This window comes from Delphinapterus leucas, chromosome 5, assembly GCF_059928025.1.
Source record: "Delphinapterus leucas isolate spDelLeu-1000000601 "Yukka" chromosome 5, BTC_Dleu_Yukka2, whole genome shotgun sequence".
NCBI lineage: Eukaryota > Metazoa > Chordata > Mammalia > Artiodactyla > Monodontidae > Delphinapterus > Delphinapterus leucas.
Window position 1 is genome coordinate 40,935,915 of NC_143133.1, and position 24,152 is coordinate 40,960,066.

The 24,152-nt window shown below is 53.9% G+C and overlaps 1 protein-coding gene across 1 annotated transcript; it reads right to left on the minus strand.

Moving 5' to 3' along the window:
- Positions 1-19,843: 19,843 nt before the first annotated feature.
- Positions 19,844-23,732, minus strand: NKX3-2 (NK3 homeobox 2). Its single transcript, XM_022567153.2, has 2 exons — positions 22,328-23,732; positions 19,844-20,367 (listed from the first exon to the last, which is right to left on the minus strand). The coding sequence occupies exons 1-2, from the start codon at positions 22,785-22,787 to the stop codon at positions 19,844-19,846; spliced, it is 984 nt and encodes a 327-aa protein (XP_022422861.1). The 5' UTR covers positions 22,788-23,732.
- Between the last annotated feature and the right edge of the window lie 420 nt (positions 23,733-24,152).

The following is a 24,152-nucleotide window of genomic DNA, read 5'->3' on the forward strand; positions in this document are numbered from 1 at the left end:
CTGAAAAGACAACTGGTGGAAGAAAAGCACCCAGACTCAGTTTCATGAGTCAAGGGCTTCCTTCTGTCCTGGGGTCAGGGCCACTGTGGGATGCAGTTAATGTTAGGCATATACAACACAGATTTGTCCAGCTTACTCTCAACCATACAGTTTATGTCATTTTCTACTTGTTTCCCTCCAACCATGAAGGGGGGACTCTAGAAGTCAATGTGAGTTCAGGGCATGTGAGCATGTGCAAAGCAAGCCCATACAGCCCAACCAGGCCCATAAAAACCAGGAAATGAACAAGTTCAAGTTCTCATAGTGTGTTAATGTGCCCACAAATGTACCTACTTTATACATTTAACAGCTCATGTAGTAATGAAAAACGCCATGTAGAACATGTAGCTTCATGGGCGAGGTGGGGTAATTAATATGCCTATATGTGCTCCTTAATTGTTCCATTCCCTGTATTTTTGGTTAATGTAACACTCTGCAAATTTTTATATAAATAGTTTATATGTTATATGGAATTCCACGTAAAAGAACTAAGGGGGAATGACGAATAAGGGAAAAGTCTAATAGTATTCTTGCTAAATTTCATTAGCTTGATACTCTACCTTTTTTATTTTCTATAAACTGCCAATATATTGACACAAAACTTTCAGTTCTAGTATGGTCACTCAGCAAGCCGGTAGTGAGATTAGCAAAACATAAAGGAAAGCTCCAAATCTGTCGGAAGTAGCATTTTACCTTTTCAGTCATTTCTCAGCCAAGCCATCTTTGTAAAAGAGCCAGATATCAAGTTTGACATTTTGAAGTCCAAACATGTTTGAGTTGTCAGTTTGAAAACTGGGGAAGCCTGGGATAACGAGCTGAATTTTAAAGTTTTCACTATTACTAGTGAGGTCTGGGTTTGGGTTGTTTTTCTAGGAGAACCCAAAGGCCACTGAAGATGTTTTTCCATCAATTTTTCATAAGCATTTAAGCTTAAAGGGAAAAAAAAAGTGGAAAGGTGGGAAGACATGGTTTTCTTTGGGGGAAGGAAATTAGAAGTCACCGCAAATAATTCACCTGGATAGGTAAAGGCGAGCAAACACTGTTTGCCTGTGAATCCCGGACAACTTCATTAACTTCTACCCAAGGGAGGGGCAGAGCCTCTCGCTTCATTTCAGACGGGCAAGGAAAGGGCTTTGAGAAGGGAACTGGGGAAGGGTACGTTCCAGGTGTGGATTCAGCTCAACTCTCGCCCATGGCCTCCACAGGTGGCTCTCCTGGCAGCAAGGCCGGGCGCAAACCCGCCTGCTTGGGAAGCCTGACGTGACCCTCCCCGAGGCTGGCAGGAAACGGTGCCCCTGTTCTCCGCGAGTCGGCTGCAGCTGGGTCCAGTTTGCTCCTGTTCCTCGGGGCAAACCTCCGCAAGACCCGAGTTAGGGAAAACTCGACGCTCCCAAGCTCCGCAGCGGCTCGACCGCATCCCTCCCACCCTCCAAGCTGGAAAAGGCCTCATCGCCGGATTGGGTCTGCAAAGGTGCTCGCCAAAGCCCTCAGAGGCCCCCGCAAAGCCTCAGTACTGTCTCCAGTCCCGCACGGCGTCCGCCCGGAGACTCGACAGCTCCAAGGCGACTTGGCGGCAGAGAAGGATCCGGGGAACAGACGCGCGTGGCGGGGCAACGGTGCTGCAGACACCGCGGCGTGACGGCCCCGCTGGAGTAAGTGGCTTAAACGCAGAGTTCTGGTCCCAGGTCTGATTCTCCACTGCTAAACTGCCACTTTCTCGAGGGCAGGCCTTTGACCGTCCCTGTGTCCCCAGTGCCCCTGGCACAGTGGGTCTCAGGGCAAGCTGATCGAGCCGAGGCCAGACTCCACTCCCCTTGCCTCCCCGCCCCGCAGCCTCCGCCTCGGCGTCTCCCTGTGATGTCCCTGAACTGCGTGCACCAGCCCCCCCCCCCGGAGGGATACAAATGCAGATCCTGGGCCTCACCCTCACCCACTGAAACCAAGTACACTCCCCACTGAATTTTTACGCGTGCTGAAGTTGTGAGGCTGGCTGGGCCCTAACGCCAACCGCAGCTTTTTTGCGTCTTTGTACCGTTTCAGCTTCTGAAAGAGGGAGACATCATCAGCCTTGTCTTACAGGAGGACCTGCAGCACAAAGCGGGTTGCTGGTACCCAAGGCCCCACGCGGAAGCGGCCCTGCGCGGCTGGGGCTCTCTCCGCACCAGCGCAGCGTCAGGCAGGGATCTGCACTGCTAGGATTTGGGAGATCGACCGCTGCGGCTCCCGAGTGCTTGAACCGACTTCCCCTCCACCTGCCCCCTTCCCCGGCCTTTACTGCCGGCGATCCTGGAAACGCGGCTGCTGTTGCAGGGGCCGAGAAGGAGCGCCCAGCGTAGAGGGCAGAGGCTGATTGCAGCCAGCTTCGCCTGCGGCGACCCCTGCCAAAAGGGAAGTAACAGGGGGAGAGGGGGCACTGGCCTGGCTGGTGCCTGCGCATCCTGGCCAGGTGACCTCCGCGAGGGCCCCGGCTGCACCCCTCAACCCAATCCCTACCAAACCACGCCGCGCCCGCGGCCCCTACCCTCATTCCATCCCACCCGGGCGGGGCCTCCGCCCCCGGCCCGGTTCCACTCCACTCACGCCCTCCCTGCGTCACTCACCCACCCACCCTACCCGTGCCGTTTGCTCCAGCCACAAGCCCGGGACCGATTCAAGGCCTAATCCTTTCTGTCTGCGGTGCCAGGGGAACCCTGGGATCATCCCGTTCCCCCCCGCCCACCCCGCCACTCGTCCCACCCACACTCTCACAGCTTAAGCGCGCCTTGGCCTCCAGCACCCTGGACTGGCTCAGTGTTTGGGGGCCAGGGGGTGGGGAACCACTGAGTCGGTGGTGAGTACTGGGGTAGCCTTCCTGTTGGAGCGCTCAAGAAATAAAACTAAATCAGCGTCCTCTGCCCGCCAGGCAGAGAGACCTAACTCGCAAACCCTCATGCTCCTCTTGGGAAGGAAGGACCCGGGTATTGAAGGCAGGGTGTATCAGGCTAGTGGCCTTTTACCATCCCCGAGTCCACCTGGGATGCAGGGGAGAAGACCACGCCAAAGCGGCCTTGACCCCCTTCCTGGCCAGGGTTGACCCAGAAATTATGTCCGCTTGCATCATCGGTAACATGAAGATAACAATGCCTCCTCTTTCCACAAATATTCATAGAAGCCTACCAAATGTCAGGCACTGTTCTGGCCTCCAGCAACTCAGCAAAAAGCATAGGGGCGTGGTTACGGACATGAGCTGCCAAGGTTTAAATCTGGGTTCCATCACGTGGTTAACTGTAAGACCACAAAGAAATTCAGTTATTTGTACCTCAGTTCTCTTAACTGTAAAATAGGGATGATAACGATGCATCCCTCATAGAATAGGTGTGACAAATGTTTTAATGGGCAGAGATAGAGAGCTTGTCATGGTAGCTGGCCCCTACCGAAAGCTCAACAAATCGTGAGCTGTCACTCTCATTATCCTGTTTCAAAGTGCAGCCTGATGTCCACGCGACTTGCCAGCAACCTTTCTGTAAGGATCAGAGCAAAGAGATGCAGACGTGAAGAACGCATGGAGGAGCCCGCAAGCTAGGCGCTCGGACGGTTGCCAACCCTTGGCCCCTGCCTACAGGACCAGAAAGACGAAACCACAGAGATCCTGCTGGCTCTCCCAGGCCTCGGAGTCCTGGCTATGAGCCAAGGCGATCCAGCAGTGCGCCGGGCACCCGCCGTGTACGAGATGCCCCAGAACTAACCGCCGGCGCAGAGGCAGAGCGCCCGAATGAAGCCGCTGGTGGGGCTACCTCACAGCTCTCCCCAGCCTTCTTGAGCATCGGCGCTGGGCACCGGGGAGCCAAGGAGCAAGCGCCAAGAGACTCGGGCCGAGCCGAGCTTCTTCCGAAGTGAACCCCTAGGATAGCCTCCTATCTGAGGGAGATTCCAGTAGGAAAGGTCTGTAAGCCTCAGGATGTCCTTAGCGAAATGGACAGAAGTTGCACCACAGGCCTTGCAAAGCTTCTTCCTGGAACACTTAAAAATGCACCGTGAGCCTTCTTGTGACTATATCCCAGAAGGTCCTGCTTAAGCCGTTTCAGGCATTTATGATCTGACTTGATAAAGAGGGTTCCTATTTTTCCAGTACTGCATGCTAGGCACATTGCCAAGCATTTTACATGCTCTAATTCTAAATCTACAAAATAGCTGCTGAAACCTGTGGGCCTTTTAGTACCTTGCAGGCAAATCAAAAGCGGGTCATAAGATCTAGAAATCCTAGATCAGGATTTCTGATCAAGATTGTCCTCTAGAAGAAGAGTTTGTGAACCCCAGATGAATTCTGCCCTTCTGCTGGCATTTTATGAAGGACTAAGCAGCAAGTCCCCCACTCAGCCAGACTTTAATCCGCCCTGTCTGCCCCACCCACAGACCTGAGATGGGAACATTAGCATAGCTCTTTGAATGAACTGAGCAGAAAAGCGCAGAGTAAGCCTGCAATCTCTCTTCCACTGGATCACAAGTATACATCCAATCTAAGTCAAGAGCCTGCTTGTTCTGCCAGAACAGCTTTAAGGCAATCTTCCAAAGCCCCCAGACCCCAGAGCCCTTCCTATTAGGAAATTCTGGAGCCTCTGCTGCTAAGTGAAAATCATTATCCTCCTTGCAGAGGTGACAGCCAGCTCAAAAGAGGCTGTGACTGGGGCAAGGCCACCCAGTGGTCATGTCAGTGTTGAGTTCAGATCATCTCTAAACTCTTTGGCCCTGAGCAATCGCACCCAGTTACCAGAGCATTAACCAATTACATCATCTCACTCTACACTAGCAGTGTCAGTAAGGGCAGTTTATATACCAACAAGGAATAAGAGATAACAATATTGAACTCTTACTGAGTGTCAGGCAGTGAGATAAATGTTTTACATCTATCTTTTAAAATTTATTTTACAAAGAAGAGACTGAGGCACAAATAGACTAAGTATCTATTAGTTTAAAGTCACCTGGCTATTAAGTGGCAGAGCTGAAATTGACATCCAGGCCCCTGACTGGAGAGACCACCATCCAAATTGCCATTCTAGGCAACACTTGAAGCATCTCTTTGCAGATGTCTTTAGGTTCCATTGGTCTGTGATGGCTTCTATATTTGTTTGTTTAAATCCAGGCAAAGACCTGAGATTCCTTACCACGTGAGCCCTGGTGTCTTTGAAAACAGCTAACATGTATTGATTGGTTACTATATGCCAGACACCAGTAATTGAGCACTTATATATACCAGGCACTATTCTACGCCATTTCCAAGTTTTAACTCATTTAATGCTCAGCGAAACCCTATGACGTAGGTTCTGTTGCTACCCTCAATTACAGTTGACCATACTGAAGTCAGTGTCATACAGCCAGTAAAATGAAGAGTTGAGTTTGACTCCCAGGTACTCTGGCCTGTAAATGATTCTGTACTGGATTCGAAAATGGAAGATCCCTTTGCTCAGAGGTCTTTGCACCACTATCTGCCATCTTTTTTCTTCCCAATTAGAGTGATGGCCTCTCTGATGGAGTTTCTCTGCTGAGCTAAAGCTTCAAGCAGCCTAAAGAAAAGAGGAGAGACACTCCCTTCAGGCTTGGCCTCAGTCTCCAAGTTGGTAAAATTAACAGGCTATGCAACTCTTGTAGGTTTGAGCCATGCAGATTGTGCCTGGAGCCTGAACGACAGGAAGGCCAAGAGGGCTCTCCACAGCCTCTGGGCAGCCCCTGTAGATAACTACATCCACAGGCTCTTTGCATACCCTCTGGTTACAAAATCCTTTCATGAACATCCTTTCCTTTGCGCTCTCTGTTGTGGAAGGTGTGTGTGTGCGGGGGGGTGGGGAATCTGTTATTCTTTCACTTTTAGTAAGGAACTGAAACCCAGAATCTCCCTGGACGTGACCACTTTGGCTTCAAGCCGACCAAGGGCATGAGCAAGGCTCCTAGTTTACCCTGATAGCTAATTATCTTCAACCTCCTTCCGTGGAAGCCTCCAACTTATTTGTATCTAAAAATATGTATTCCCAAGACATTTCTTTTTAACCAACGAAGGCGGACTTTGGGGGTAGTGTGGGGTAGGTGTTACAGAGAAGCCAGCTACTTTAGCATTTATACCCCACCGCCTCTCAGGGCACTCCGAAGACGTTGAGTTGGAAACAACAATCGAGGCTGCGGTAGTGACAGAACGTGGTCCCAGCACACCTTGGGTGCAGGAAAAGGCGCCCTGCATGGTGCCATCCGCGTGGGACCGTGGGGCAGACGCCAGGGGGAGGCACCGCGCCAGGGCCAGCTGGCCCATGGATAGCGGGAATGGGGGACTTGGAGGCGGAGCCCCGCGCCCAGCTTTCAGACCTTGGCGGGTCATTTCTCTTCTCCAGCTCTCCGTTTCCGGGATGGGCTCCTGTTCTGGTTGACTCTGCTGGGTCATCGCTGCTTCTGCGCGAGGAGGAGCGCGCTTAGAACCGCAAACTCGCGCGCTTAGAACCGCAAACTCAAGCGCTTACTCGCAGAGCGGACTTCGCAGAGAACCCAGGACTCGCCCGCGACCTCCTCTCCGCGCTCGCGTCACCCTCAGCTCAGGGCCTCCCACGGACGACAGATAACCTTCAGGGATTCAGCGAACCCTTTAAGAAAGCTTGCCACTTCCTTGCCTGATTGGGGTCCGCCCCTTAGCACTGGCAGCATTCCCCCACCCATTACCGTGGGTGTGGCACAGGGGCTTCTAGGGACTGAATGGGATGGAGCCGCTGCGAAGGTCCCCAGTGCCTAGACAGGAGGCCTCTACCAACTTCGCAACCATTTTCGGAGGTGGGCATTTTCACCATGGTCTTACAGAGGATGATAAATCTGAGGTTCTGTGACATATTCCCAAGGCAGAATTAGTAAATTCTGAGCAGACCCTCCTCGTGCCCCATGAACCTTCCTGCTTCCCTAGATCAAGGCGCATCGGTCACTATTAGGTCCCAAAGGCCTGTGTGATGAGCAGTTTTCACTGTGAACCCCTGGTGGAGGTTCTATCTCTTCCCTTTTCTATCCTCAGGGCCTCGATCTTACTCATGCCTGAAGTGGGGGTTTGGGAGGCATGCAGAAGTGACTCCTGAGGCAGGCTGGAGAGTGTTGGCCAATGATGGGGTTCGCTGCATCCCTCCCGAGGGCCTCTAAAGTGAGCAAGACCTGGGCATGGACATGGGTGTCTTGGCTTCAGCTTTCTGCCTGCTGGCCTCAATTTCCTCACACCTACGGTGGGTGAGAGGTCAAGGTGGACTGTGGCACCTTAGAAAGGAGTTAAGAGCAGTGGCGCTGGGCCCAACTCCATCTCTACCAGGGCTGTGATCTGGGGCGGTTTACTTAACCTCTCTGTGCCTCGACTTTTTCCTCTGCAATAGCTCTCATCAGTTTTCCCTAGAAAGCTTTGCCTCTCTGATGGTTTTGAGGCTTGCAAATAAAGGAACAAGCCAGGTCTCCCTCTCGACAGCTGAGGGACATTCACTGCTAGGGAACTCCAGGAACGGTTCTGAGAAAAGCTTAGCCTCCAATTACCAGCCATGAGATACTGGACTAGCTGCATTCCCCTCTGTGTCCCCACCTGTAAAACGGGTCCCTGAAAATCCATGAGTCTCTGAGGCCCCTTCCAAGTTCCAGTTTTTGTCATCAGTGGTTGGGCATCTCATGTTGGAGGGAGGGGTCGGAAGGCTGAGGGGCCAGAAAAGACGGGTCCACCCCAAGGGCCTCTGCCGCTCCACCCCTTTGGGCGCGGCTCAGGGGGGTGGGTGGAAGCACCACACCGCAAGATCTCTGCCATGGCAGGGAGGGAGGACCGAGGGGCCCAGAGTTCCCGCTGCCACATATGGTCTGTGGATTTAGGTGTCAAAAACCGGAGAATTAGAAATGGTAATTTTCCGTCATTATGGCTGAAACGCGATCTGTCACAACAACTGGAACATGTCTCCGCGCTAGCGAAAATAATGTTCGTGATTAGGAATCATTACGCATGTCAAGCCGAGTCCATTAAGTTGTGGGGAGAAATTAGCCTTGACGGGCGGAATCAAACTACAAATATACAGGCCTCGCCTTCAGGAGGCCGAGCAGCGGCCCCTGGGAAGAAGCAGGCCAGAGCGAGGTGTTTTCTTAATAGGAAACCGCCCAGAGAATTAATACCCCTTTCTTCGCTCCCCATGGGATTCCTCCTCCTTTGCCCAGTGCCAGACCCCACCCTAGGAGTGGGAGTGGGGCATGTAGGTGTCTCAGGCAGTAGCTGGAACTTCTGAAGTCCTATAGGCCCCATGGGCGAGTTCCCTGCTCAACTCTTGCAAGCTGTGTGACCCTGCCCTAGTCACTTGACCCTCCTGAACTTTGCTCCCATATCTGTAAAGGAGAGATAATCCCACCCACTTCCTGGGATTCTCCTGAGGATGAAACAAGATGAACTATGGTCAGAGCAGAGCAGTAGAGGTGCTTTGGACCTGTGAGACCCCTTTACCCTTCCTGCAGCTCCCTGTCTCTGCTGCTGGGGACCTTGGTGATGGGGGCTGCAGTGTTTGTTGGGAGGGGTTGGAGATTGGGGTTGAGTGAACAAAACTGAGAAGCTCTTTCCAATCAGGCCCTGAGAAAGGAAGACAGAATCTTCAAAAAAATGGGGAGGGGTGAACGCACAGCAACTGATGTGCCTTCAGTAGACCTTATACACCACTCCCTCTCACAATGCGTAGGAAAAGGGGTGTGGAGTCCTCTACCCTTCCCGGGGCCTGTGCCAGCCACCAGCTCACAAGGATCGATCATGTCGCCAGGAATCACACTGTCCCCAAGGAGAGGAACATAGTAAATGGAGCCTGGATTAAGAAGCCTTCCTCTACAGTCCGTGTCTCAGATCCCCTGAAGACAAAAAGGCAATTTACTATCTCCTGATGCATCTGTAATAATGAGTTTGGGGGAAATTCTCCCCCTTTTGCAAATGGAAAAGAACGGAGGAAAGACCAGGGTGAGAGTCTAGGAAGGCAGGTTCCTGTTCAGCCTTGTACCCTTACCACTGCTGAGAATTTGCTGTTATGCCAGAACCAACTCCAAGGGCTTTGCCTACATTATCTCCTTTTATCTCCCAGCAAACCTATGTCTCCATTGTTCTGATGGGGACACTGAGGGCCAGAGGTTAGGGAACTCATCCAAAGGCCTGGAAGCTGAGAAAAAGCAGAAGCGGGAGCCAAGGCTATAGCCCTGCCTCCAAAGCCTTAACACCACGCTGCCATTTCGACCTGCACAGCCAAGGCCGACCAACCATCCCTTATCGAGTTCTCTTTCTTCCTTTGCTACCGGCACGCGAATTCCGCTTCTCAGAGAGGTTGTGAAAATGAAATGAGCTAAGGAACGTCAACCATTCAGCTCGACTCCTGACTGAGCTTACTCTCTCCGGGGCTCATTTTCCTTCTCTGTAAATGGGATCCTCATCACCGCGACTCTGCGGTGGGGAACAGAACGGAAATGTGGCCAGCGCTGAGTAGTTTGGAGCCAGACAGTCTAGTTCGAACCCCAGCTCCTCCAGCGAGAGCCGCAGCGTAGGGTCGATCCCCAACGTCGGGTAACTGTAATCGAGCTGCCTGGAAGAATGAATCAAATAATTCACGTAAAGTACTTAAGGAAACGGTTTAAGCGCAAACAGATTAAGCGCTAAATAAAGCGCCGGTTACTAGGACAGTGATTGGCCCGCGCAGGCTTGCAGGGCTTCTGTCTGGGTAGAAGGAGAAGCTGCCCCCCAGCTCCTCCTGAAACTTCTCGGACTTTCCAGCGGCTCAGGGCGCTAGTGATCGGAGACCTCAGACACTGACTCCCGAGGGCGTCCGGATCTCGGGGCTGCTCCTCCCAGACCCTCCCGCAGGCCTCCCGGAATGCAGCGGGTGTTTAAAAGGGCACTCAGAGCTCTCGGCCTGGTCTCCGCCCCCACGCACACGCAAAGTAGGGAAGACTCCGAAAGGACCTGAAAAGAAGGGACAGAGACTTAGCCCGGAATAGGGACCCTGTCATGGAGGCTGAAAGGCAGAGACCCAGCCCTAGCGATTGGCACACACCGTGAGCGCTCCTGAAAATATTTGACATTTCAGTGACCTTCCTTGACTAGCCTCCCAAATAATACCCTGCACTCTCCCGCTCTAACACACAGCCTGCTTAATTTTCCTTTTGGCACTTCTATTCCAGTCTCCCACTGGACGGTAAACTCCACCAGGGTGGGGCCTTTCTCCTCTGTATCCCTGGCACAAAGTAGGCACCTAACAAATAATGCTGAATATTTGAACAAATGAATGAATGAGGACAGAAAAAAGGAAAAAGAGAAAGTCAGACAGCCGTTCCACAACAAAGATTTTTCTCCTCACCTCCCCCCGCCCCAAACTCTATGTTTAGGATTACCCTGGGAGCTTTCTTTCGAGGTCCTTCCTGGCCCAGCACCTGGGAAGGATAGGACACCCGTTGGCCTCTGTATGTATCCTGTGGGGGTCTTCCCAGGCATGTTCTGGGGGTGCATTCCGCTCAGGACTGAACCACCAGGACACCACCCTCCCACAAACATGAGTACCAGCATGGCATGGAAAACAATTATTGTTAATCAAATAAATAATGCACACCTTAGGAAAGAATTATTTTAAAGAAATTCTTCTGCAAGTTCTTGTGGACAGAAGGAATCCACTGGAAAGCAGATTAATGTATTTCTTTTCTAAACCTTAATAGTCTATGTATTGAATTTATTTAAAAACCATAACTGCAGTTGCAAAGGATGCACGGAACCTGTTGTCTCAAAAGTTTCCATTAGGGGTTGACTGTTCTTACTCATTTGGTGATTTTTACTATCTCTCAACACTCCCTGTCCACCCCTTACCATCTCTGTAGATAATTTTTTTAAATGGTAAATGTCCTTGTTTAACTTTGCAAAACTTACTATCACTTAGGTTATGAGCTCTTCCTGGCACCTACTGCCCAGGAAGCATGGGGCTCTTAGATGATCACTGCCAGGGGTAGGGTGTATGGGGGGGGTAATTATCCCTAGTTTTGGCAGTGAAGCTTAAGCCCGATCTTCATGAAAGGCCTGGTTCCAAATCCACGCTCTGTTCCTATCGGGTTTTTCAAGAGGAAGCTCTCACTGTCTTCCCTTCTGAAGAATCAAAAAGATCTCAGCCTGGGTTTGGCCTTTCCAGCTGAGCACTCCTGGACTCACAACCTTCTCCCACCCCTGTGCCTTCTCACGGAACCAGAACTACCTGCCTTGAGATTCAACGGAAGTGGCCCAGAGAATCCGCTCTTGAAGCATAAGGTACAATACAGTAGGAATCTAAAAAACTTTTGAATGCTTACTACGTGCCAGGCCCTGAGCTGGGAGTCCAAAGAGCTAGGACAGTCGCTGGAAAGCTGCTATCCCAACTAGGAGCACTGTCAACCGCACCCCGGGGCCTTAGCCCGGGCTCACCCCTAAGCGTCTCGAGAAGCCTCTCTGCCGAGGGCCGCTGAGGGCTCAGTCCCGCCACCTGATCCACCTCCTGTACCTCTCCAAGGGTGTTCTCCACACCCCCCTCCCCGCGCCCCCGCCTGGTTCTCTGCGCTCTGCCGGCCAACTGGCCCTCTCCAACCACAACGTCTGTCCAATTCCGAAACTGGACCATTCCCCACCCACCCACCCATATAAACCGGAAACAGAACGTTTATTCAGGGCCCTGGTTTTGTCAGCCCTTAGCTGGTCAGATTTCATGTGCATTTTAATACCATCAAATCTGAGGTTGAGACGCATTCTGGAGTTTGCTGGCAGCTAAGCGGGCTGCCCAGGCTCCGGGAAGAATCTTGAGCCTGAGGCGGCATAACTTGACCCCAAGGCACGCCGGCTCTGATGCTCGGCCTTTCCCCAGGGCGTGCACTCAGCCAGCCGGGAGAAAAGAACTTAGCAAAGCTCAGGAAAGCTCCGCTGGCCCTCCTGTCCTCCGCTAGCTTCGCGCCGGCGCCTGTGGCCAGGCGCTCAGATCCCGAGGTGCAGGTGGGGTGTGGCGGGGACAGACAAGGACAAAGCTGAGGATCTTGGTCCTTATTCAGGAGTCTGGCCAGTAAGTATGTATTGAAAGTCACAGAGCGACAGGCTCTGCACTAGGCACTTAGGTACACCGCGGGCGCAAGCCCTCCCAGCTCCAACTTCCCAAGGGTTGCTAGGCCAGGCCAGACTATGCCAGAGCACGACAAGGGGCCCAATATCACTTATCACTGTAGCAAGTAATAAGGACCGGGACAGTGGGACAGACTTAGAAGGGATTTTTAATCGAAACTTGCGGGGAGGGTTGCCGGGGAAGGCCTGAGATCTGTAAGCCGAGATCTGAAAGACACAGCGCTTCACCGCCTGGTGAGGGCTTCCGTTGAGCCCGCTTTTTCTCTCACCTGCCCTGTGTCCACGCGCATCTCTTCTCTACTCTTTCTCACCACCTGTCTCTGTGTGTCTCTAGTTTCGTTTCCCACGGTCCCAGGGGCCAAGGACGCGTCGCTCAACTTCTCCCGGAAAGAAGAGGGGCAGCGTCCCGGGCCTCCTTAAGGAGGAAGAATTCCTGGAAGTCAGTCACCCTGGTGACATCCCCACACCGGGTCCAGGATGTGCTGGACCAAGCCCGGATGCCAGCCCACGCCAGCAGGAATACGCTCAACACCTGTGCAGGGAGGAATATCAATTCCATCAGCACCCTTTACAAAAACAAAGCACAAATGTGATAAAGCGGGACAAACCCTCAGATCTTGCAGCTCCTTCGAAGCTGTGGGTACAATTTGGGGTCACATCTAGGGTCTCGAAAGTTCCCTTGCAACCTCTGAACCCACGCAGCCCTGTATCCTCCGAAGGCCACAGTCTTGCTAAGGGCGCTCAGCAAGGCGTGGACAAGCCGGGGACACCCAGGTCCAGAGTTGGCACTGTGGGCGCTGCCCGGCCACCACCGCCCTGCCAGCCCCCGGTGCCAAGAGCAGCGGCACCGCGCGCGGGCATGCTTCTCCGTGCGTAAAAATCCCGGCCGCACAGCTCTGCCACGCCACCGAGGGGGCCTCGGAGCGCACAAGGGAAGCCATTCAAAAATGTTAATAAGCTTATTAAAATAAGCGGCTTTACTGGCTCTTGTTTTACAGCGTGCTGCTCACCCTTGCTTTCTAGTGGACCACGGGAGAGAAAACACTTGTGGCATTAATTTTTTTTTTTTCTTAACGCGTCGCGGTTTCCATCCAAGGACAGGGGTCTCTCTGGAGCTCAGCGCGGCCACAGAAGCAGAATAGCCTCAGGTCTCCCTCCCAAGCTTGCTGGGTGGGGAGAAGTCCTCGCATCGGAAAAAGCTGGACTTTTCAAAACAGCTGACCACCCAGGCCGGGGAAGCAGATAAAGGAGGCCCAAAGATACGGAACTTGGGGAGGCCTGTAGACAGCATCTTGGGGAACCCAAATTCTTTGTAAAAATAAAACAACTCCACCACACCCCCGCCAAAAAAAAGAAACTGCTTATAAAGGGGATGGCATTATTTAAAGTAAAATATAGCAAGGCTTTGTCCTTACTTCCACTTCAAGCCGGGGGTGAGTGTACACCCCAAACACTACCCAGAAAACTGAAGGAGCATCTCACAGCTCTCTTTTCTTTCCTTCTTCTTCTTCTTTATTTAATTTTTAAAACAGAGATTCTGAGAAAAGAAATTAATTTCCTAAGATTGAAGTGAGTGGCAGAGCTGCTTCTCACCTGTGGACTCCAGGTCCGAAGCAGAATCACTTTTTAGATCTATGGGGCCATTGAGCCCCATTTGACCACTTCTCACCCTCGAATATGCAGGCTGGAGAGAGAAGCTCTCACCTTGTGCATCCCAGATTTCCAGGGCCGGGATTTCCCTAAGTGCCGGGGCGCACGTCCAAGTCACAGGGAGCGCTGCTCAGCCAGGAGGCCTGAATGTGGCGATGGGAGGGGGCCGAGCCGGAAAGGACTCACCAAGAAGCCCCGAGGCCTTGAGCAACCCCTACGCTGATCCTCACGCCAAAAACTAAAGTTGCAATTGCAAAAACAGCAGGGAGGGATGCAAGCGCTCTCTGGAGACCGTGAGGCCTGTGCAGAGACCACGGGCTCTTGGCTTCGCTGGCGCACTAACCGCCCGGCCGCGGGCCGCACCCGGGATTGTGGGCGGGGGCGCGGAGGGAGAAAATCCGGACGCTTGTAGGTGGAAGAGTGTGAGAGAGCGCGGGCCTTGCGCGGGTGAGTGTGTCACGCACACTCACGCAAGCGTGGGGGGAACTTGGAGCCCAGCACCGAGCTTACCTCGCTGGAGGCTCCGGGGTGACGCCCCCGCGGCTACCGAATATCCCCTTTGAACTTGACATTCCAATAGGAATAGAGAGGGGCTGTTCGCCCAGGCCGCGGGCTCCGGGTCAGCTCCGGGTGGGTCAGAAGCCACGCTCCTGCCTTTCCCTGCCCGATTCAAAGCCAAAAACTTCAACAGTAACGACAGCGCTCCGGGATGGGTGCGGGGCTGCAGGGCCGTTTGCCACATTTCTCACATTCGTGAATTGCCCTAAATTTGGACTTTCGACCCTTCCTTCATACACCCAACAGGTTTGAAATAAGTTCATTGTTCAACTTAACCTGGATCCCGCACTGGACCACCCCGCTAGTAATCTTTTTTTAAATAAATGCTTTAATGATTTTTAACGACCCAGTTTATGTTGAATAATTTCTATGTGTGACTACAGGGGGACAATTTATTACATGATGTAACCATTTACAATATAATACACTTTTTGCAACCCTGTTTTGGCATTTCTTCATTTCAAAAACATATTTATCAGGAAACTCGAAAACTGGAGGAGGCCCAGGTTATCTATCCCTCTGAGGGCCCCTTCGTGGAGCACACCACAGAGCACTTAGAAACCTCTGAAGGATGCAGGAGTTCAAGGAAGATTGTTTAAGATCAGCCAACTCAGCATTGCCCAGAAGTTCATAATAATAATAATCATGGCAACAATAATAATAAGTCCACACCAGCTGCACAGTGCTTAATGGTTTTCAAAGCACACCCACCCTCTTGTGATCCAACCACCCTGAAACCAAACGTGGGGAATGCTAGCTCTGAAGCTGAAGGACAATTCACCCTGCTGCCTCAAATCCTAAAATATGCTTCTAATCTTTGAATGACTCCGACTTGGCCTCTTAACGGCCTGTGACTTTGGGCAAGTCACATTGCGTCTTTGAGCCTCAGTTTCCCCACCTGCAAAATGGAGGTCATGTCCACCCAGCTAAAAGGCGGCCTCAAGGAACTACCGAGGGACAGGATGCAGGAAGCACTTTTTCACTTGTAATGTCCCAGACAAAGGAATAGAGTTATAGTTATTGTTATCATTGTTGTTGGTGGTGGTATGTATTGCTTGGCCGCTCCTTCCGGCCTCTGCTCCTGTTTCCCTGGCCGCTGGCGGTGCGGCCTTCACACTTTCACTGGTGACCTGACTTCTGCAGTAGCGCGGCTACACCTGCGATGCATCAATCCGCCCCGCCTGCCCTCAGGTCTTTCAAGCATATGCTGGGTCCAGCAGGTCCCATGGAGCTCGATGTGATTCCCAACGAAGACTGTTAGCAGGGGGAGGTTGGTGGCCTGCAAGACTGAAGCCCTGCAGCTCCTTGGCATAGGTCTGAGCCCCAGCACGGGTCTGCCTCGCTCCCCTCCACTCCTTCGGGCCCAGAAGCTGCTCCACCAGTGTTCTGGTTCCCGGGAATGTGTGATTCTCCCCACTGCTCAGCTTTCCCCGAGGCAGGAGCCCTTCTATAAGGCGAGGTGAATTCCATGGACTTGAGAGAGGTCGGTTTCTACCTTTCTCCTGGTGATGAAACGCGGGTGGAGTATCGGCCTGGCCGGACCGAGCTCCGGTAGCCAGTTGGGGTCCCCACCCCGCGGACGTCTGCAGGCCTTGGATGAGGTCCTGCCTCTGTGGGATGCTCGGTGTGGCTCTGACACACTCTGCCAGTTTCCCGGTCCCCTAGATGCCGCTCTTCCTCAGGCCCAGCCTCTCGGGGTTCGGGGCACCGCTACCACTAAGCTGCCTCTCAGAGGCGCGGGGACATGTGTATTGAGCTCTCTTCCGACTTTCTCAAATGAAGTCAGATTCGCCGTCACCCTCTTTCCCTTGCTAGAGTGGAGGAGCGGGATTTGCTGTGGCCCGGAAGCCCTTTATTTTCTTAAATGGAATCTATCCCCAAACTCTCCCTGCTTGACCCAGCTCTTTAGAGATACTCTCCGGGGGTCCATGAACCCCTCAAATCAAGTCACTTTGAGTGAGACGCGCCTTGGGATCGCCATGGTGAACAGGTCGGGAGTTTGAGTTACACACACACACACACACACACACACACACACACCACCGGTGACATTTGGTAGCCTATCATCCCAAATTTGCTGCCCAAAGCAAGATTTTTAGTCTAAGCCTGATTCCTTGGAACTGATTTCCGCACGGGTCACAGCGTGTTCTGTCCCCTTTCCCAGCCATTGCTCCCAATCTAAGTGTGTGGGTCGAACCCAGTGATCTTTAAGGCCAGGTCTGAGATTCACTAAGGGCTGAAAGGGATTGAGAAGGATGAAACCAAAAGTCTACCTGACTCAGGTGACAACTGTTCCTGGCAACCAGGTCCTGAGAAGGCCCAGAGGGCTCAGCGGGGCCCAGGGTCGCAGGGAGTGGATGAAGGAAGATCTCCTTGGACAGGAACAGGGCGGGCAGAAAGCAGAACTTTCTCCTCTTCAAAGAAAGGGCACGGGTGGGAGTAGAGAAGGAAAAGGAAACGAAGAAAGTAATACCGAAACTTTCCAACAGGAGCCGCATTTGCGGCCTGGGGTCCAGGTAAAGACATACATCTTGGGTCACGAAATGCGGTGGGAAATCCTCGGAGGGTGGGCTGGACCCGGAGGCTGCCTCCAGCTCCTGGAATCAGATCTTAACGGCGTTCGCGCCAACGCCAGCCGCGGAGCAGCTCAGAGTGAAACTGCAACAATCCGGGTCAAACTGAATTCGTTTGAGTCATTTTTCCCGAGCGACTCGAGCCAGCCCAGTAGAACTGACCCAAGCAGGGAGCCGGAGAGGGAACTAGGAAAGGAAGGGGCGCCGCCTGGCCTACGGAAGAAACTTCCCAGTCCTCTGGATTCCAAATCCGCAAGGATGGAGAGCAAACTACAGTCTTAGGACGCAGCCACAAACAATTGACGTTTTCAGAAGGGGAAGAAAACCCTGCCCCCCTCCAAAAAAAACCCCGCAGTAATGGCGATCTCTGGAGAGAAGAGAAGGGATTCTAGCATTACTGGAAAACTTCTAACTTTCTTTAAGGAAAATGCATTCATGAGTAATGATGAAATTAAAGTGGAATTTTAAAAACATGTCAGAAAGAAACAAAATGATTGCAGGAATCCTTTGGAAGGTAGTTGGACTTGGGGGCTAGGGTGTGCATCTCCTGAGGGCGTTTGCTTTTCCCTTGCCGTCTCACTGTTTCCAGAAGCGGGAATCGTTTCGTAAAGCCTTTGTCGCGACTCTCTGCCCCCTCCGGGCTGAGGGGTAGCAGAAGCCCGGCCAAGGCCTTTGGGGTGCCAAGGCCGGAGGGTCCAAGGCTGGGAAAGATCGCAGGCGGAGGAGGAGGGCGAGGCGGCCTATCTGCTGCGGTGAAATTGAAAGTAGCCCGGGTCTGGGTTTCAGTGTTTTCCCAACTGAGGCCACGGACCAGGGGCCTTGGCGCCTGCCGTGTGGCATTAACTCTTGCTTGCTCTCCCCGGACCCGACGTGAGGGGCGTGTAGCGGTGAGCGCTTTGCTCCGGTGAATCCTTGGCATTTGGGGAGAGTCATTCTGGGGAACGCCGGCGGGGCGCGTTCATCTTTAAAATGGAGTAATAAATAACCATCTCCCTGCCCATCCTCTGCTCCCACGGTGGGCTTCTGTGCGGATCAAGTGACAACGTGTCATGAGGGAGTGAGTGGAAGTGCTTTGGAACAAGGTGCAGCGTCATTTGCACCCGGCAGGGGTCAAAGCACAGGTGACCCTCCCCGGGAGACACCTTATTAGCTCCTCAGTCTCCCCTAACCGCTTCAGAATTCCAGCGAGTTTTTGCCTATTCTGGAAATGAAATAATGGCAGGAACGCTTAGAGAAAACTCTCAGAAAATCGAAAGCAAAGAGGATGCCGGCAGGTGGAGGAGTGAAAAGGTTAGGGTGGGGGATGGAAATTGGGAGCGGGTTCAGCTATGGATGCTTCCTAGACTCTGATACTAGTGCCCACGAGTAAAAACGTGAATCCTAGGTATTTGCTCCGGATTCAGTGGGATTCCTCTGTGACTCCTGCAAAGTCCCAGAAATGACGATTCCCTGAGCTGCGCGGGTTTAAATGCTTCCTGAGGGTGAGCAGCGAGGAGACTTCCGGGGGGAGCGAGGTGTCCTGTCCTGGACTGAAAACAAGTTGGGAAAATGAGCCCACGTTACCGGTTCCCCCGAAGCCGGACAGAGAGAGGCTCAGAGAAAACACGGCGTCCAGGAGGGCATGTTAAACTAAAAGTTTATAAATTAAAGGAAAAAAAAATACAACGAATAGAGCTTCCAAATTTCACAAATCTTTTAAAAGTTAATACTCTAGTTGAGTGCACAGTGCCCTTAAGGAGGCGACAAGCGGCGAGGTTGACACGAGGTTGACAGGATCACCTGTCTTAGGTTGCAGGGACAGGGATGGGAGAATCCTGGGTCAGGACGCAGGAGTCGCCGAGGCTAAACGGTAGAGACTGGGCCCAGTGGCCGAACTGCAGAGGACGCCGAGGAAAGGCCGGTCAAGGATATTCACATTGAATACAAAAATAACCATCATTTGAATACAAGCAACTGAAAAGTGCTATAAGTTTTAACCTCCGAAAGAAAGAAAGGAAGGAAGGAAGGGAGGAAGGGAGGAAGAAAGAAAGGAAGGAAGGAAGAAAAAGAAAGAAAGAAAGAAAGAAAGAAAGAAAGAAAGAAAGAAAGAAAGAAAGAAAGAAAGAAAGAAAAAGAAAAAGAAAAAGAAAGGAAGAAAGAAAGGTTCTGCGAAGGACTCCTGGGTTTCCTCTCTCCTGGTTCGGGGGTTCCCAGGAGCTCCCCCAGTTGGTCGCAGCCTGGACCTCCGAAAGGGAAGATGCGGGGCCCTTGCCCTGTCCTGTGCTCAGAGGCTCCCTTCCATACATTCAGCACCCAATCAGGCGCCCCCACCCGAGCTCTGACACCGGGAAGGGGTGGGGAGGAGGGCCCGCAAACCAAATATTTCATGGTTCAATGAACCCCTAGCCTGGGGCTTCTTGGGGCTGCCAGGGCTCTAAACCCCTTTGAAACAATTGCAATTTCCAAAAATAATAGATATGTAGATACACATAGATTGGTAGCATGGATACCATGAACTAGTGTGGCCTAGCGCACGAAGCTCCCGGCAGGCCTGAAATTCTGGGATTCAGGCTTGTGTGGTCTCCAGGAGTTCTCTCCTCTCTGGGAAACGCCATCCCCAGGCAGACACAATCCAAACCCAACATTATGGTGGTAATAAATAATGTCCAAGGGATTCCAAGCAAGTGGGGCGGGGGGTAGGAACAGGGTCCCTAGGCCATAGGACGCTTCTGTTCAAACTAGAAAAAGGCGCCCCCCTCTGGGTAGACCCAGTCCCGCTGCCAGGGCGCACGTCCTGGAGAGCAGAGCCAGGGCTGGATTTCATCCTCCACCTGCCCCCTCCGCGGGGCTCTCCAGTACAGGGCACAACTTGTACAGCCATCAGCGCCCGTCTGGAGCTGGGGCGCGGGGATCATTCGCTGCCTCATCCCAGGCCGGCTCACTGGGTGCCCGCGGCGGCCGCACACGTGGAGAGTGCCCAGCCGGGGAGGCAGTAATAAGGGTAATAGTAGGAGGGCTGCAGTGGCAGCAGCGAGGGAGGCCGCAGCACCTCTCCGGGCAGGTACTGTCTCTGGTCGTCGCGCACCAGCACCTTCACTGCCACCTTCTTGGCGGCGGGCGCCGAGGCCAGTAGGTCGGCGGCCATCTGTCGGCGCTTGGTCTTGTAGCGACGGTTCTGGAACCAGATCTTCACCTGCGTCTCGGTAAGCTTCAGCGACGCGGCCAGGTCTGCGCGCTCGGGCCCGGACAGGTAGCGCTGGTGGTTGAAGCGGCGCTCCAGCTCGAAGACCTGTGCGTGGGAGAAGGCGGCGCGCGAGCGCTTCTTGCGCGGCTTGGGCGCCACGGGCTCCTCCTCCTCCTCTGCGCCGCCCGCGGGCCCGCCGCCGCTGCCGCTGCACAACGTGGGCACGCGTGCGCCTCCTGTGCCAACGCCGTCGTCCTCGACCCTCGGGCTGCGGTCGCCTGTGGACACAGTGAGAACAGAAACGAGGCACTGTCAGTGCCGCAGAGGAGTGAGGTCCGGCCTCAACCGCTGTGGTCGGGGTGGGGGGCGGAAATACCCTTTCATGCCGCCGGAGTGGTGGGGAGGGCCTGGAAGCCGCGGGTCCGGGAGGCAAGTCTTAGAACCCTGTCCCACTCGCTTCCTGCAGCTAAGCTTGTTGTGAGCCGGCAACGAACTCAGCCGCTGTATCCACGCTGTGCAGCCAAGATCCAGCTCCTTGCCCTCTCTGGGCTCCAGGCTCCTCGCAGCAATGTGGGCATTGGGCCTGAGCATCCTCGCACGCCTTCTCCTCAGCCCTCAGCCCTCAGCCCTGGGGTTCTAGATGGCGTTTCGGATACCCTCCCTGGGTTCGCCCGCCTCCCCACACTCACACTCACACACGCATCGTCACAGCACACACGTGTTGGCTGCGCGTAAAGAGAAAGTGGGGAGATGGATCCTGGAGACAGAAGTATTCGGAGTCTTACGCCCCCATCCACCCGGAATTGTGGGAGGGCTATGGCAATAGGCTGAGTCAAGGCCACGGGTAGGCTTCTCCCTCTCTCTTACAAAGGCAATGCAAGGAGGGCTGGGGTTGAGGGTAGAGGGGTGTCCCTGCTTCGAATCCTTGGACCCTAATCTGACGACAGCTCCCCTGCCTCTTCCCCGCTCTCCCCGCAGAACCCTAGCAGGGAGGTCCAGCAGCAGATAATATTTGCTTGGGGCCAGCGTGAGGCCTACAGCACCGTCCAGCCGACGGGGCAGGCATGGGGGTCTTTCTGACCAAATGACGTGCCAGCTCGTGGTTGAGGAGGTTCCTCCCCCTGCTGAGTCTGGGATGACCTAAATCAAGCCCCTCTGCCTTCAGCTGGCTGCAGGGTTTGCCTCCAGCTCTTGGGTCCTCAGCCCGGCACAGGTCTTCTGGGCCTGGGGTCTGGGAAAGCTAAAGAAACCCTCCTCCCGAAGCTCGGGCTCGGTTGGCCTTCGGCCCACTTGAAATTATCCCTCGTTACCTAGAGTCTGTCATACAGAGTGAAGTAAGTCAGAAAGAGAAAGACAAATACCGTGTGCTAACACATATATATGGAATTTAAGAAAAGAAATGTCATGAAGAACCTAGGAGTAAGACACAGACCTACTAGAGAATGGACTTGAGGATATGGGGAGGGGGAAGGGTAAGCTGTGACAAAGCGAGAGAGAGGCATGGACATATATACACTAACAAACGTAAGGTACATAGCTAGTGGGAAGCAGCCGCATAGCACAGGGAGATCAGCTCGGTGCTTTGTGACCACCTAGAGGGGTGGGATAGGGAGGGTGGGAGGGAGGGAGACGCAAGAGGGAAGAGATATGGGGACATATGTATATGTATAACTGATTCACTTTGTTATAAGGCAGAAACTAACACACCATTGTAAAGCAATTATACCCCAATAAAGATGTAAAAAGGGAAAAAAAAAGAAATTGTCCCTCGTTACGTATCTTTGAGCTGCAGGGCGGGCTCTGAGACCTCGAGCTGGGAGCATCTCTGATCTCTGGGCCAGGGCCCGGATACTGGCTACCCGAGGTTTCTGGGACCCTCGCTCTTCCCTTTCCTCGATTTTGGGGATTTGAAGACAGACTCAGCCGAAGGCACTGGCAATGGACTCAAAGCCAGGGTGCAGTGGTTCTCTCCCAGTCTGGTCTAAAGTACACTGCCCCACGACGTCGTCTGAGGCTTTACCCCAGGACGCAGCGTTCTGAGGAGTTTCTCGGTCCTCTCTCGGGCTCAGTTGCCAGAGGCTTAGAGCAGCCCGCGCCGATGCGCAGAGCTTAGGGTCTTGGCTAACCCGGGGGGCCCAGGGAACAAGGTGCTAACAGCAGGCCCACCCCACTCGGCGTGGTTGCTCTCCTTGCCCAACCCCTCAGCCCGGCCCCCTTCCCCGCGAAGCCTTAGCCGACCTGAGACGCTGGCCGACATCTCACTGTCGCTCCGGCCCGCGGCTTCCTCCTCCAGGTCCTTGGCTGCGGGAAGCTCACAGACCGGCTGGCCGAGGCCCAGGGTCGCCCCTGTACGGCAGGCCCCGCTGGCCCCCGGCGGGTCCGCGCAGCGCCGTCCGCCCTCGTTCTCCTCGCTCAGCGCCGAGTCCGAATCCCAGCCTCCCGGGCTCTCCGTGGTCCGCCCCGCAGCCGTTCTGGTCCCAGGAGGCGACGCCAGTAGAGAGTCCTCGGCGCCCCCCAGCGCGCCCGCGTCTGTCTCCCCAAAGAGCCGCCAGCAACAGACAGCGGGCGCCGCTGCCACCGCTGTACCGCCGAGTACGGGGCGCCCCTCCGTCGCGGGCAGCCCGCCGCGCTCCTCTTTCTTGTTGAGGATCGCCTGGATGGAGAAGGGCGTCAAGGTGTTGGCGCCGCGCACAGCCATCTGTGCCGCGGGCCGGAGCGGCCGGCCGGCCGGGCGGGCGGCTGGGGCGCGGGGCAGCTCCGAGCTGAATGGAGCGCGCGGGCCGCCGCAGCGCGAGTGAGCCCCGCGAGCGAGGCCCCTGCAGCCCACTCCTGGGCTGCCCAGCAGCCTCCGCCCCCCTCTGGCCCCGGATCAGCGCCGACCCTCACTCCCACTTCCGAGGCCCACCCCGCCCAGAGACCCCCTCCCCCCCAATCCAGCGCCAGAAGTTCTCCTTTCGCAGCTCAGCTGGATTATCTCATCGCCTCGCGCCCTTAGGGGCGGGCCGGGGTCTGGCCCTCGGAGGACGTGGGGGGAGGATCAGTGAGGCCCCTCTGCGGCTGCAGTCCCCTCCTGAGCGCCTCCGGGGTGCACGGCCCGAGTCACTTTTTCTTTGCGCCTCTGTCTCTTCCCCGCCTGCAGGATTTCGCTTCTGGATCGTCGTCTCCTTTCCCTGCTGGGCCGGCTCTTCCGGAGCCCACCCCCAGCGGCGGCGGCGACGACGGCCGCTGGATTCCGAGAGGCTCGGGGCACCCTTTTACCCCTTGTCTTGGTTTTATCTGTTTCTTCTCTCTTTCCTTCCTCAGAGTTCCACCGTAGCCCACCCCCCCACACACCCCCGCCCGGGTGTCATTCCTCACTGCTGAGGGACAGCCTCAGGCCACGCCCCTTCACTGGGCTGTCCCGGGAGCTCCCGGCCGCCCATTGGTTGGCTCTTGCTGGACGACGTCGACTTGAACAGACAAAACGGGGCACGCTGCGCGGAGAAAGTCAGGGTCTGACTTAACCCCTTTCCTCCCAAGCCTGGTCCTCGAAGCATCCTCCAGCAACAGAGAGGCTCACCCACCTAGACACGCTGAAAAACCACGATTCTTACCTCTACAGATGTAGCCACCTATTCTAGCACTTTTATGGAACACGATATTTAGTTGACTCAGATCTGGGAGGGAAACCCAAAGTTAACGCAGTTCCATAAAACGCGCGTAGTTTCTGTTCTCTAGGGAGGTTTATAGATTCGAAGAATGAAATGCTTCTTCTTCTCCCCTTATACTTTCGCGGATTCCTCACTGGAATATTAATTATTTTCTCTGAAATAATAAGTGAATTAAAATCACTGTAGAAATAGTTTTCTTTCCTCACCGGATTTTATTTGTTTCAATTTCTATAGAAGAATTAAAAAGAAAAAGATGGTAGAGATAGAGCTAAAGTCAGGAGAGAAATTAGAGGGCATCTTTGGGAGAGTTTCTGGAAATTGCGCGGTCATTTCCCTGGGCTGTCAAAATTGAATGCACTTGGAGTTTGCTAAATTTTACACGAGGAAGAAAATTGAAACTTTGTTCTTTAAAT